Source organism: Rhinatrema bivittatum, chromosome 4 (assembly GCF_901001135.1).
Source record: "Rhinatrema bivittatum chromosome 4, aRhiBiv1.1, whole genome shotgun sequence".
NCBI lineage: Eukaryota > Metazoa > Chordata > Amphibia > Gymnophiona > Rhinatrematidae > Rhinatrema > Rhinatrema bivittatum.
In genome coordinates this window covers 119,448,287-119,464,393 of record NC_042618.1, presented here as the reverse complement: position 1 = coordinate 119,464,393, position 16,107 = coordinate 119,448,287, and the positions used below count along the sequence as shown (strand labels likewise).

At 42.8% G+C, this 16,107-nt stretch overlaps 1 protein-coding gene across 15 annotated transcripts in view; it reads right to left on the bottom strand.

The window, feature by feature from the left end:
• Positions 1-16,107, bottom strand: part of SLC8A3 (solute carrier family 8 member A3) — a 476,729-nt gene that overhangs the window by 37,422 nt on the left and 423,200 nt on the right. For all 15 annotated transcript variants that reach the window (XM_029598768.1, XM_029598770.1, XM_029598769.1 and 12 more), the window contains one exon: positions 3,648-3,772. In XM_029598768.1, the coding sequence (XP_029454628.1) occupies positions 3,648-3,772 (125 nt within the window). The remainder of the gene's footprint in view (positions 1-3,647; positions 3,773-16,107) is intronic.

The window sequence follows — 16,107 nt, the reverse complement described above, 5'->3', positions numbered from 1 at the left end:
AGGTTCCCCAGTGGCACATCAGTCAGGAACTTCTGCCCCAATGAGAATGCATTTGATAGATTTCCATACATACTACTTCAATTGTATGCAAATATATTTCATTAGGGATTAGCTGATACCTGCAAAGTTATGAGTATTTGTCTGCCCCCTCCAACCCTGTCTGACTCCAGCATTCACCTCCCTAGCCCCATTGCGTTTGTCTCTCCCCACAATTGGTGTGCCGTGTCCCTCCTCCTATTCATGTGGGTTGATCTATCCTGACTAGCCAGACATTTGTTTCATCTAGTGATCTGCACAGGACCATCCTTTGGCTACACTATTGATTCCCCTTGATTTCCCAGCCACACAGGCTGCAGGCCAATGCCTTTTCCTCTGTCCAGTCTGTGCAGTTGCTGGAGCCACAAAGCTGTGCATACTAGCAGGCATGTGCATACACACACTCATGTAGATACATGTGGTCACCAACAGGCAAATGCCACCACATGACCCCTAACGGGCGGATTTTAAAAGCCCTGCTCGCGTAAATCCGCCCGGATTTACGCGAGCAGGGCCCTCGCGTGCCGGCGCGCCTATTTTGCATAGGCCGCCGGCGCGCACAGAGCCCCGGGACGTGCGTAAGTTCCGGGGTTTTTTTAAGGGGGCATGTCGGGGGCGGGGCCGAACGATGCGGCGTTTCGGGGGCGGGACGTGGCCTTTCGGGGGCGGGACCAGGGGCGTGGCGCCGGCCCGAGGGCGTGGTCGAGGCCTCCAGACCAGCCCCCGGGTTGGATGACGGCGCGCCAGCAGTCCGCTGGCGCACGTAGATTTACGTCTGCTTCTAGCAGGCGTAAATCTAGGGACAAAGGTAAGGGGGGGGTTTTAAATAGGGCCGGGGGGATGGGTTAGGTAGGGGAAGGGAGGGGAAGGTGAGGGGAGGGTAAAAGAAAGTTCCCTCCGAGGCCGCTCCGATTTCGGAGCGGCCTCGGAGGGAACAAGGCAGGCTGCGCAGCTCGGCGCGCACAGGCTGCCCAAAATCGGCAGCCTTGTGCGCGCCGATCCAGGATTTTATAAGATACGTGCGGCTATGCGCGTATCTTATAAAATCCAGCGTACTTTTGTTGGCGCCTGGTGCGCCAACAAAAGTACGCGATCGCGTATTGTTTAAAGATCTACCTCTAAGTGTATTATACATATAGTTATCCTGAAAACCTAAGTGAACCAGTTTCCACAAGGACTGTAGTTTGACCACTCCTGTGTGTAACATTCAAAACACGTAGCATCCAGCATGCAGATTCCCACACATGACTGCATAGGAAATTTTTGAATATTGAGAGATAGGGGATATGTATAAACTGTATGCCTTCTTCTGATTCTGCTGGTGTCAGGTAGTTATAAATTGTCCCCTCTATTTACCTTGGTGATTCTAATTCCAGTTATGAAGTGTACAGCTCAGTCCTGAAATAATCATACCTAAAGGACTAGCCTCTCCCTAGAAAGTATAAGACTTGCATCCTCTGCTATGTCTCATACTCTCTGTTATAATGCCCTCTCATATATAGTAGAGCTTGTTATGGGTGTGGATCCTTAGACTGAGGTGGGGTTGATGAAACCTGCAGGGAGGATCCCTGCAGGTCCCCACCATCAGCAGGCAGACCTGGATGAGGCAGAGGCTCAACTGGAGCTTTGCCCATACCAGCCCATGTTCCCTTCGGGTTGAGCCTTTGGGTACAGAGGCCGGCAGGTTTTAGGTGGGGGGCTTTGCAAGTGGAGAGATCCGTCGAGGTTGCTGGGTTGCAGCAGGAAAGGATGAGGCAAATCCGGAGGCAGATTATGGTCGGTGGCAGGCAGCAAGCAGGAAGGTTCGAGAGTCAGGGAGAGGTCAGTGGCAGGCGGAAAGCAGGAAGGTCCGAGAGTCAAGCCAAGGTCAATACTGGGTATCTTTCCATAGGGAAGAAGGGATGGATAGGCAGGGCAGGAAGGCAAGGAGCAGAACGGCAGGCGAGGAACACACAGAAGAGCCGAAGAAGGACCACAGACACTGAAGACAAAGACAAAGACCTCTGGAACTGAACATGAAGATGGAAACATGAACCACAGGAACTGGAACACAAGAACTTGAGAATGAAGACAGTGAATGCTGAGGCAACTTGCACTATGGATGGTGCAGGGAGAAATGGCCTTTTATAGGCCAATGCTTGTGATGTCATCCGAGGCACCACAAGGGATTTCCTGCTGCAGACCTTTTAAGTTTGGTCATGATGGGTGCACGTGAGCTTAGGGGCGGTCATGTGAAGAGCCACGGTGTCCTGACATGCATCGCATCAGACCTGCCTGAACATGGTGGCCTGCCATGCGTCTGTCCAGGTGATCTTCAGAGGTGTCGGGACTGACGACAGTGACTCAGGGCTGGAGGGAAGTGTGGCAGTTTGCGGGGGAGGCCCGCAGACCACCAAACGCAACAGAGATTTGCCAATAAAGTCCAAAATATTGCCATTCCCAGTATACAGAATACTGTACAACCTTCTATGATAGCTATACTTCCACAGGGTACAGAAGCATAGCAGCTTGACAACGATTAAGCATTCAGTTCAAAATGTTCATAACTGAGTAGCTGCTTTTTATTTGTTAGCTCCACAACTCGGGATCTTCCAGATATGTTGAGGGGGTTATAGAATAGCGGGAAGATCCCAGAGTAGTTGCAAATGAAGGCTCATGGTACAAGATCTCAGCCCTAGTTCTGACTGAGCTGGAAGTATAAAGGAGCAGGAGGAAGCTGTCTAGTCAAAACAAAAATGAAGAATGTAAACAAGAGTGAACCATGGGGTACGGCCGATGGCCTTTGCCCTTACCATGTGACAGGGTATCCATGCCATTGGCCAGCCCCTGTCACATGGAGGGAGCACTGGATGGCCGGCACCATCTTTAAAAATGGCGCGGGTCATCCAGTGCTCCTACCATGTGACAGGGGCCAGCCAATGGCACGGATACCCTGTCACATGGTAAGGGCAAAGGGCCATCGGCGCCATTTTGATTAGTGGCAGCCGACGGCCCGGAAGCGGGAGATCGCTCCCGGGACCCCCACTGGACCACCAGGTACCTGTAAAATGTTTTTTGGGGGGGGGTCGGGAGGGTGGGGGAAGCAAAGGGATTAGTTTTAAAGGGTCGAGGTGGGTTTAGGGTTAATTTTTGTGTGCCGTTTTTCCCGCCCTCCCCCAAAACGATAAGAGAACCCCCACGATCAATATCGTGGGTTTTCCTATCGTTTTGGGGGAGCCCCCGATTTCTGTTGATTTTGAAAATATCGACGATATTTTCACTCGTCCAAAGCCCGATTCACATCCCTAGTCATTTTTATACTACAGTCCCTATCATCTGCCACCAGAACGGCCAGCCAACACATGGTTCTACTTCTGTTCCTGACACCTACTAATATGAGAAAAAACATGGCACACAATAAATCCAACAATACAATCTGGCCCCATTATTGGCCCCATTACTCTACACAAGCTTCCTTTCTATCTAATGTTCCTTGTCTTTAATTCCTTAGTTCTTCTTACTGCTTCCCATGTATTCACTTCATCTCTCTTCCACTCAAATGCACCTCTGTTGCCCAACTTCATCTCCTTCCATGGTTACTTATGTAAAGCACACTAGCTAGAAGTACTTACTTTGAATTCATAAGACTCTTCTATAATTACTTCTAGTTTTGGATGTTCGCCCAATATTGGCTTTCCCAACTCCGCAATCCGCTTGGCTTCCTCTTCTTCAATAGACAGTTTCCTTTCTGCCATTTCTGGAAGAAAAAAGAGAAACATTACATGTATCCTATAGAAATAAGATGTTTTGTGACTGACCTTGTAGACTACTCTGGTATTGTTTTAATGTATGCAGCTACTTTTGCCCTAATACCCAGGACTCACACAGCAACAATTGTACTGTAGCACTTGTGGCTCTTGTTAGCTAAAACCCTTTGCACAATGGGTTTGCCAGCTCTGGCTGCGGAGCAGCTCTAGTAGTCTAGCTTTCGCTCCAGGCTGGCTACTGAGCAAGAGAGATCCTCAGCTCCAGCTCTTGACTGCTCTAGGAACCCCCCTGCTTCTGAGTTGCACTGGTGCCAGAGCAGGAGCTTCTGGAGCTGGAGCTGGAGCTGAAGGCCTCTGGTGGAGGCAAAACCATAACACCAAGGGGATATTATAACACAGCTGTACCAGACCTATATCATTTGCTTAAGTTTCATTAAGGTACTGCTGAAAGTGAGCAGAAGCTCATGAGATAATCCTTGATGGGACAGACTATGGATTTAACTTCAGTAATTTGCAGGAACCCATGAAAAAAGTGATCTGTATTTAATGGCATTCGCACTAACTCCCTGTGCACCTGCTGCCCAACTTTCAAATCACCTGGTCATGATGGCTCCCTCACATACACAAGTCAGTTGTAAGGTCATCAATCACAAGATAACACTTTACAAAATTCAAGACACACTAATATTTCTGAACCTCATTTTGTATCAGTTTTAAGAATTATCAACAATGTTCTTATTGATCTTTAAAATCCACGATGATGAGTTTGTTGATATCTATGGCACAGTATGCACCCCTCCTCTATGAGAAAGTGAAGAACCACTGTAAGGGCTGTTCTTCAGTGACAGAGGTGCTGAGGTTTAGTGTAAGGCTGGCCAGAGACAAACAAAAAGAGTGAGAAAGAAGTGAAATGTAAAACCCTTCCAGGGTTCACTATTCAGTAAAATGTGGAACTTTCCAGTGGTGGGATGTCGATGGGGCGGGTGTTAAGAAAATAAGTGACAGGAGGCTCCTTTCCCCTAAAGGAGATGGGCTGAGAGTGTGATATAAAAGTGCTTGCCACTAGGCACAAGGCAGAAGCGAAGGAGCAGCACAAATGGAGATCTCTGTCCAGAGAGAGAGAAAGTCTGTGGAGTTCTGATGGAGAGGACTATGGAAGTCTACTTTAGTCCAGCTATGGCCAACTAGAAGGATAAGGATCCAACAGCCCACCTCTTCTGCCTAGGGATGCCCCAGTTTGAGAGGCAATTAAGGAGAAGAAGTCTGGACTCTGGTTACAATTTTCTTTCCTTGGAAAGTCTGAAGAGAGACAAAATCCTCAGTAAGAGATTGTGAGGGAGATGGAAAGTGGATTGAGTTGAAGAGATTTGAGAAGAACTGTGAGTAACAACTGGAGATTTTTAAGAATCCGGCAGAAGAACTGTGAAAGTATTTGGAGATCTTTGAATTGTATTGCTGAACTTTTTCCTGAACTTCTACTTGGACTATCTTTTATTTTTGAGAATAAACTTTTTTCTTGTTTGGAACACAATCCTTGTCATGGACTGGAGTTTTTTTTCTCTTTTTAACTGTGAGACTCCCTGGGCTTTATAACAGTAGCTGTCCCCCAGTGTCCTGAATCCTGGTCCGAGTCTGTGTCCTATTTTTCCCAACCCAGCAGCACCCAAAGGTGACTCACTGTGAAGGGGCAGGGAGGGGGTTTTCAGAAAGAAACCAGGACACACAAGGAATTTATATGAAAATGGGTAGGGAAAGGGTTAAAAGAATAACAAAAGGGGAAAGTGCTAAGAGGGAGATAGAAGGAAGAGAAAATGAGTTTAAGGATATTCCATTAGTCTCAAAACCATTTACTAAATCCATTCGATTTTCAAACAGAATGTACTTCAGAGGGAAGGCAGTAAGGTGAAAGCTCACTAGAAAACTACTGCTGTATACCACAAAGACGGAAATGACTTCCTGATTATCTCATTAACATAAAAGTCATCATTGGGATTCAGCTTTGTCATGGTGATCATGTGACCTCCATGTTTTGTAGATAAGAGCATAAGATTTTCCATACTGGGTCAGAACAGAGGTCCATCAAGCCCAGTATCCTGTTTCCAACCATGGCCAATCCAGGGCAGAATCATAAAAGGTCAATAGATACCACAGTGGCTTTCCCCAAATTCACCTTAATAATGGTTTATGGACTTTGCTTCCAGGAACCTGTCCAAACCTTTTTTAAACCGAGCTATACTAATAACTATTACCACATCCTCTGGCAACAAATTCCAGAGCCTAATTATGTTTGATTAAAAAATGTTTTCTCCTATTTGTTTTAAATGTATTACCTAGTAACTTTATTGTGCATCACCTAGTCTTTGTACGTTTTTGAAAGCGTAAACAATCAATTTGCATGTACCTGTTCCACTCCACTCATTCTACAGATTTCTATCATATCTCGCCTCATTCATCTCTTTCCCAAGCTGAAGAACCCTAACCTCTTTAGCCTTTCCTTATAGGGGAGTCATTCCATCTCCTTTATCATTTTGATTGTCTTTCTCTGTACCTTTTCTAATTTTGCTGTATATTTTTTGAGATGCGTTGACCAGAATTGCACACAATCCTGAAGGTGCAGTCACACCATGGAGCAATACAGAGATATTATGATATTCTCTAGTCTATTTTCTATTCCTTTCCTAATAATTCTTAGAATTATTTTTTCTTTCTTGACCACTGTTGCACATTGAGCAGAGAATATCCATGATGCCTAGATCCTTTTCCTGGGTAGTGATTCCCAATGGCCTTGTGTAGCTATGATTTGGGTTGCTTTTCCCTATGTGCATCATTTTGCACTTGCTACATTAAATGTTATCTGCCATTTGAATGCCCAGTTTCCCAGTCTTGCAAGGTCCTCTTGCAATTTCTCACAATCCTCTTGTGATTTATCAACTTTGAATAGTTTGTATCATCAGCAAATTTGATCATGTAAGTCATTATTCCCACCTCTAGGTCATTTAGTGGGACACTCCACTATTTACCTTTCTCCTTTGAGAAAATTGACCATTTAGCCCTACTCTGTGTTTTCTATGTTTAACCAGTTCTCAATCCACAATAGAACATTGCCTCCTGGGAGAAGCAAAATAACCGCTCTTTGAACAACACATCAAAAACATTCCTCTTGCCTTGGAAAAGAATTTTCACATACTGCCTCGATGCCTCATACAAAGCATAAGGCTAAACTCAGAGGTGTAGAGCCTATGCAATCTAAACAATTAGAGATGGTTCAGAAGAAAATTGAGGACTGTTTTCTGATGACCCCCATTCAGATGCTCGGAGCGACTGCCACGGTGGAGGAGCACCTAGAACGAGGCACTCCTCCTTTGGCAGAGGAGATCTCTTTAACCCCGGGAGCGCCGGCGACACCTACGTCTCTGGGAGCGGTCTTGGATGAAGACGCTCCAGAAACGGAGAGGCTCCAAGAGAGCACGGAAATGCAACTAACTGAAGAAGAGAGAGCCGGGAGAATTGGTAAGATTCCTGGAATCACAGAGGAGCTGCAGGCTGCTGCAAGGACACCATCTTTCAAACAGATGGCAAATTTGTTCACTTCTACCCCAGAAGGTCTGGGAGATTTATCTTCTGAAGCCTTCGAAGCAGTTAGTTTACGATCCGATGGGGACACATCAAAAACCCAGAGCGATAAGATTAAAATTACAAAACCTGTGAATGTTACCTTGGATACACTATGGAGTGCGATAGTGAGGCTTGAGGCAGCGGTAACTATGCTGATGGGTGTAGTAATGGAAACAAATAAAACTCTTAAGAAGAATTCTGAACTGATAGAATGCCAAGAACAGAGAATATCAGAAGTTGAAACAAGATTGAACAAAGTAGAGAAAACCAAAACAATTTAATTCAGTCTGAATTAATGTACACTAAAAAACTGGAATACCTGGAGAATAACATGCGGTTACTGAACTTGCATATTCTAAATTTTCCTGTTATAACACAGATGGCACCGATTGATTTGTTTAAGGAATATGTTCAACAGTCACTTAAAATGCCAGATACATGTATGCCTATAGTGAGCAAAGCTATTTGCCTTTGGGAAATAGAAGGACTCAAAATTTCTCTCTCTTGTTATTTTGTTACAATGTAAACCGGCATGATGTTCCGACAAATGTCGGTATATAAAAATCAATCAATCAATAAATAAATAAATAAATAATCTAGCTCAGCAGGTCGACATGAAAGAAGGAACAACAGCAAAGGAAATTGACTTGAACTTAAATGTGTCTGAATTTTTGCAAAATTCACAAGATATGGAGATAACCCAAAGAGGAACTTTATTGGTTACTTTTACATTTCAATTGTACAGAGACAATGTATTAAAATTCTTCTTTAGAGCAAGAACATTGATATTCTTTGGGCAGAAGATCTGGGTGTTCCCAGACCTCACAAGGGCTACACAGAGACGGAGGAAGACGTTTTTGGCACTAAGATCTGATGTATTGGCGAAAGGAGGACAATTCTTCCTATGATACCCGTGTAGATGCCTTGTGAATTATAGGAACGCCAAATTTGTATTCCAAGAACCAGAACATAAGAACATAAGAAATTGCCATGCTGGGTCAGACCAAGGTCCATCAAGCCCAGCATCCTGTTTCCAACAGTGGCCAAACCAGGCCACAAGAACCTGGCAATTACCCAAACACTAAGAAGATCCCATGCTACTGATGCAATTAATAGCAGTGGCTATTCCCTAAATAAACTTGATTAATAGCCGTTAATGGACTTCTCCTCCAAGAACTTATCCAAACCTTTTTTGAACCCAGCTACACTAACTGCACTAACCACATCCTCTGGCAACAAATTCCAGAGCTTTATTGTGCATTGAGTGAAAAAGAATTTTCTCCGATTAGTCGTAAATGTGCTACTTTCTAACTTCATGGAATGCTCCCTAGTCATTCTATTATTCGAAAGTGTAAATAACCGATTCACATCTACTCGTTCAAGACATCTCATGATCTTAAAGACCTCTATCATATCCCCCCTCAGCCATCTCTTCTCCAAGCTGAACAGCCCTAACCTCGTCAGCCTTTCCTCATAGGGGAGCTGTTCCATCCCGTTTTATCATTTTGGTTGCCCTTCTCTGTACCTTCTCCATTGCAACTATATCTTTTTTGAGATGCGGTGACCAGAATTGTACACAGTATTCAAGGTGCGGTCTCACTATGGAGCGATACAGAGGCATTATGACATTTTCCATTTTATTAACCATTCCCTTCCTAATAATTCCTAACATTCTGTTTGCTTTTTTGACTGCTGCAACACACTGAGCCGATAATTTTAAAGTATTATCCACTATGATGCCTAGATCTTTTTCTAGGTGGTAGCTCCTAATATGGAACCTAACATCGTGTAACTACAGCAAGGGTTATTTTTCCCTATATGCAACACCTTGCACTTGTCCACATTAAATTTCATCTGCCATTTGGATGCCCAATCTTCCAGTCTTGTATCACATCCACTTGTGATTTAACTACTCTGAATAATTTTGTATCAACTGCAAATTTGATAAACTCACTCATCGTATTCCTTTCCAGATCATTTATATATATTTTGAAAATCACCGATCCTAGTACAGATCCCTGAGGCACTCCACTGTTTACCCTTTTCCACTGAGAAAATTGACCATTTAATCCTACTCTCTGTTTCCTGTCTTTTAACCAGTTTGTATTCCACAAAAGGACATCGCCTCCTATCCCATGACTTTTTAGTTTTCTTTGAAGCCTCTCATGAGCGACTTTGTCAAACACCTTCTGAAAATCCAAATACACTACATCTACCGGTTCACCTTTATCCACATGTTTATTAACCCCTTCAAGAATATGAAGAAGTTTTGTTAGGCAAGACTTCCCTTGGGTAAATCCATGTTGACTGTGTTCCATTAAACCATATCTTTCTATATGCTCTACGATTTTGATCTTGAGAATAGTTTCCACTATTTTTCCTTGCACTGAAGTCAGGCTCACTGGTCTATAGTTACCAGGATCGCCCCTGGAGCCTTTTTTAAATATTGGGGTTACATTGGCCACCCTCCAGTCTTCAGGTACAATGGGTTTAGAAATTGGTGTTAGGTTGGCCACCCTCCAATTGTCAGTTACCAAAGCTGATTTTAATGATATGCAATTTCATTTTTCAGTTCTTTCAGCACTCTGGGCCAGGTAATTTGCTACTATTTAGTTTGTCAATTTGTCCTATTACATCTTCCAGGTTAATTGAGATTTGTTTCAGTTCTTCCAAATGATCACTTTTAAAATATCATTTCTGGCATGTGTATCTCCCTTATATCTTCCTCCGTAAAGAACAAAGCAAAGAATTAATTTAGTCTCTCTGCTATGGCCTTGTCCTCCCTTAGCGCCCCTTTTACCTCTCAGTCATCTAATGATCCAACCATCTCCCTTGCAGGATTTTATCTTCAGATGTACCTTTATGAGTTTTTGCTTCCACAGCAAGCTTCTTTTCAAATTCTCACTTATCAATGCTGTGCATCTAACTTGCCAGTGCTTATGCTGTTTCCTGTTTTCTTCATTTGGATCCCTTTTCCATTTTTTTTAAAGATGTTCTTTTGGCTAGAATAGCCTCTCTCACCTCAACTTTTAACCATGCCAGCAGTCATTTGGCCTGCTTTCCAGCTTTTTAAGGTGTGAAATATATTTTGGTTTTGGCTTCCAAGATGGTTTTTAAGCAATGTCCATGCCTGATGTAAACTCTTAACCTTTCAGTTTTTTCCTATATTTTTTCACCATTTTACCATAGTCTCCCTTTTGAAAGATAAATGCTGTTGCAGTAGATTCCCTTAATGTTCTCTATCCAGTTATCAGGTCAGATTTGATCATATTATGATCACTATTGCCAAGTGGCCCCAACACAGTTATCACTCACACCAAATCATATATGCCACTCAGGATTAGCTATAAAATAGCTTCTCCTCTTGTCGGTTCTTGTACCAGTTGCTACATGAAGCAGTCATTTATTGCATCTATAAACTTTATCTCCCTAGCATGTCCTGATGTGACATTTACTCAGTGAATACTTGGGTAATTGAAATCATCCATTACTACTGTGTTGCTAATTTTGTTAGCTTCTTAATTTCTGTTAGCATTTCATCATCTGCCTGTTCATTCTGGCCAGGTGGATGGTAGTACACCCCTGTTCTAGTCCCTTTTTCACATGAAATTTCTATCCATAAAAATTGTACAGTGCGTTATTTTTCCTGCAGACCTTTTATCCTGTTTGACTCTATGGCCCTCTTTAACATATAGCGCCACCCTTCCACCAATTTGATCCATCTTATCACTGTGATATAATTTGTACCCTGGTATCACAATATCCTTTGTTTTTCTACTTTCCACCAAGTCTCTGAGATGCCAATATCTACCTCTTCATTCAGTGCTATACAGTTGAGCTCTCCCATCTTATTTTTTAGACTTCTAGCATTTGTAGAAGTCTTCTAATGCAAGTAAATGTTGTATATTGTAGAGAAGTATAAAATGACACACTGATTTGCAGATCATGAGAATCAATTATGTAAAAAAATATTTATTGTTCATTCAAAATTGTTTTGTGCACAATGGGCACCTATGTGCAAAACAGGGCAACTCATCCTACCAGAAACTTTACAGTTTCGGTTACGATATAGCTGTAAAACAAATATATGGAATATACTACTGATAACCAAAGAAACAACAGAGCAGATAACAAAATTATCATGTGACTACCTGAACTGTGATCATCCAGATTAGAGCCTGACAGAGCTTGACAAGAAAATCCATGTAACATAAATATATTTTCTTGGCCTGGTAGTTTCTACATGCCCCTCCGAATTTCCAGCACAATCTTCATCACCTCTTTTGGTTCTAAGGCCTTTATTTGCAGCCCCTGGCATTTTGCTTCCATTTTTAAACCTTCTCTCAATAAGAACAGCCACTGCAGCAGCAATTCATAGCCAGGAATCAGAGATTGCGGCATCATTCAGAATCCAGTACACATGCACCTTAAGCCTGGCCAGCAGGTGTCATTGTCGAGTGCTGGCTGCCGCCTCTGCAAACCTAGCCTCGACTGACCCCGGGAACAGAAGCCTGGCTCAAGAATAAAACTAATTTTTCACATATTAAACACTGCTCTGCCAGTCCTCCATTGGGCAGGCCTCTAGAATCAATGATAATACAGTTCCCTACAATGGCAGCTCCTGCTTAACAGTGAGCCCTAATAATAAAACCTTTAATGGACTGTAATGTTCTTTGCCTTTAAAATAACAAGACAAAGAATTCCTTTTGATTGCATAGATGCTTTAGGCAATCTGCTTCCTCCTAAGTTTTTTAATTTTAATACAGAAGTAAAAAAAAAAAAAAAAGTGATTCATATTTTCATTGTAATTAAATTAATGCCATGCTGCATATGGATTCCTTTTATTTTGAAAAGTATACAGGAGCCTCAGGGGCCAAAAAGCTGAGGATTGTTTTGTTTTTTAGGTTTATAATCAGAGCATTATCATGACAGAGAACAGCCCCCAATATAGAGAATATTTCCTGAAGTCCTGTTTGGTTTTGTTTTATTTAAAAGAAGCAATAAGTCACAGGGAAGCATAATTATATTGTAATGGACACACAGTTTTTAACCAATCCAGCAACATCTGCTCTACCCTTCATTTACTTGTAGGAAGAGAGCACAATTTACAATGTAATTACAAGAAAAGCAAATGTAAGCACCTTAAATGCATTTGTAAGTTCTTTGGTCCAGGCAGAAAGGAATAACAATATCATCTTTCCACTGCGTGAGGTATTTGTCCAGCCACAATCGGAGTATGGGTTTCATTTCCAGGTACCCATTCACAAAAATGATCATCAAATATTAGAAAAGTGCCACTGACAAGTCAGTTGTTAAGAAAACCTGAGCACTTGAATATTCACCTAAATGTTTGGCCACCTCATTTTAGGCCTTTATTGAAAATTGTCACCTAAACTTAGCTGGCTAGTGCTGAAAATTAGAATTAACCAGCTAAGTGCTCTCTTTTTTAGAAACGCCCACCCCATGATTCTCTCACCTGCCGTGATATAAAAAATGAACCTCCCCCAGCCATGCAATTCCCTTCCCACTTGTCTGATATTAAAAAAAAAAAAAATCTCCCCCACGGCACGCTTGTCTGCATAGATTAGGTGCTTACTGTTGAAAATCAGCAGTAGATGCCTACATTTTCTTCCCAACCTAATTTTGCCTACCAGCCTGCCAATTTTTGAGATGCATACATTTAATCTAGGAACCTAAATGTAGGTACAGAGAATGGGGAAGTTTTGCACAGCAAGTTCTAAGCACCTAACTCCATTCTTAGGAACCTGTTTACTGCAGCAAATCAGCTCTTAAGTTAATACAGGCAAGACAGGGTCTTACCTATGCCGACAGATTATCCAAACTGGGGCTATATCCATTAGAAAATTACAGGGATCCTGCAGGTGATGGTTTAACCCCCAGAAGCAACAAACAAAACAAGGGGGACACCCTCTAAGGTTCAGAGAAAATAGATTTTATTATCTTCAAAAGGTAAGGATTTTTCATTTATGGCCAAATTTTAAATCCCTCACGTGCGCAAAAGACGGGGTGATGCGTGTGGCTGGGCCTTGCACGTGCTGCGCGCATCTTCAAAGGGGCCTAGCTACGCAAGTAACCTCTGTTTTGTGCCGAAGTGCCGGGCCCAGTTAAAGGGGCGGTCTGGGGGGTAGGGAGGGGCGAGGCTGGAGGCAGCCGGTACAGCGGCCATTTGCTGCTTTACCGGGGAAGGGATGGAAGGCGTGCGCAAGTTGCTACTGCTCCGTTGGGTAAATGTAACATCAGGACATGCAAGAAACAAAGTTCCTGGATGGAATAAACGACTGCTTCGTGGAGCAATTGGTTAAAAACCAACAAGAGAGGGAGCAATTTTAGATTTAATTCTTAGTGGAACGCAGGATTTGGTGAGAGAGGTAAAGGTGGTGGGGCCGCTTGGCAATAGTGATCACAACATGATCAGATTTGAACTAATGACTGGAAGGGAGACAATAAGTAAATCTACAGCTCTAACACTACATTTTCAAAAGGGAAACTTTGATAAAATTAGGAAAATAGTTATAAAAAAACTGAAAGGTGCAGCTGCAAAGGTTAAAAGTGTTCAACAGGCATGGACATTGTTTAAAAATACAATCTTTGAAGTGCAGTCCAGATGTATTCCACGCATTAAAAAAGGTGGAAGGAAGGCAAAATGATTACCGGCATGGTTAAAAGGTGAGGTGAAAGAGGCTATTTTAGCCAAAAAAACATCCTTAAAAAATTTGAAGAAGGATCCATCTGAAGAAAATAGGAAAAAGCATAAGCATTGTCAAGTTAAGTGTAAAACATGGATAAGGCAGGCTAAGAGAGAATTTAAAATGAAGTTATACTTAGATTTCCTTGTTATTGTATTATCATAAACCAAATTCTCGATATATATTTAGAGAACCTGAGCAACTTCGTCTGTATCTTGATTCGCACTCCAATTAACCTCTGAAGGCGGTTGGTAGTTATTGGGAAATTCACTGGTTAATTCCTAAGCAATGTTATTTGATAATAATTTCTTATTTTCATCTGCTTATAATACATCTTGTCTCCCAGTTTCTTATAAAGACATGACGTATAAATGGGGCAGTATTTTGCATATCTTTTGATTTATTGTTTTCATTTCCTCGAGTGTGTAAGAATTGATTAATACTGACATTTATATTGTAATTATCTGAACTATTGTTCTGTAAATTTGTTTTTTGAAAAATTGAATAAATATATAATTAAAAAAATTAAATTAAATTAAGTTGGCCGTGGAAGCAAAAACTCATAATAAAAACTTTTTAAAATATGTCTGTAGCAAGAAGCCTGTGAGGAAGTCAGTTGGACCTTTAGATGACTGAGGGGTTAAAGGGGCTCTTAGGGAAGATAAGGCCATTGCAGAAAGACTAGGGGGTAGATTTTATAAATTTACACGCACGTGTACTTTTGTTCGTGCATCAGGCGCGAACAAAAGTACACTGGATTTTATAAAATATGCACATAGCCGCGCGTATCTTATAAAATCCGGGGTCGGCACGCGCAAGGGGGTGCACCGAGCCCAGCGTGCGCTGCCTGTTCCCTCCGAGGCCGCTCCGAAATCAGAGCGGCCTCGGAGGGAACTTTCCTTCCGACTTCCCTCACCTTCCCCTCCCTAACCCACCCCCCCGGCCCTATCTAAACCCCCCCTACCTTTGTTGGTAGATTTACGCCTGCCAAAAGCAGGTGTAAATCTGCGCGCACCAGCAGGCTGCTGGCGCGCCATCACCCGACCCGTGGGCTGGTCCGGAGGCCTCGACCACGCCACCGGGCCAGCGCCATGCCCCCGGACCCGCCCTGAACCGCCCCCTGACCCCGCACATGCCCCCCAGACATGCCCCCTCCCGCCCCTTTTACGAAGCCCCGGGACTTACGCGCGTCTTGGGGCTATGCGTGCACCGGCGGCCTATGCAAAATAGGTGCGGCTGCACGCGAGTGCCCTGCGTGCGTAAATCCAGCTGGATTTACGCGTGCAGGGCTTTTAAAATCCGCCCCTAAATGAATTCTTTGCTTCCGTGTTTACTAATGAGGATGTTGGGGAGATACCGGTTCTGGAGATGGTTTTCAAGGGCGATGAGTCAGATGAACTGAACCAAATCACTGTGAACTGGAAGATGTAGTAGGCCAGATTGAGAAATTAAACAGTAGAGATGTGCATTTGTTTTTGTGGAATTGGAAAATTTCAATGAAATTGTCCAATTCGGAATGTTTCGGGGAGCCAGAAAAATGATCGGGATTTCCCTGTTTTTTTGTGAAAAATCGTTTTTCGGGTTAGTGCGCGCTAACTCCCGTTAGCGTGTGCTAACAAAAACTAACAAAAACGTAACAAAATCTAATGGTTTTTGTTAGTGCGTCCCAGGGTTCTGAAGAACTAAAAAATGAAATTTCAGATCTATTAGTTAAAATTTGTAACCTATCATTAAAATCATCCATTGTACCTGGAGACTGGAGGGTGGCCAATAAACCCCAATATTTAAAAAGGGCTCCAGGGTGATCCAGGAAACTATAGACCAGTGAGCCTGCCTTCAGCACTGGGAAAAATAGTGGAAACTATTCTAAAGATCAAAATCACAGAGCATATAGAAAGATATGGTTTAATGGAACACAGTCAGCATGGATTTACCCAAGCAAAGTCTTGCCTCACAAATCTGCTTCATTTTTTGAAGGGGTTAATAAACATGTAGATAAAGGT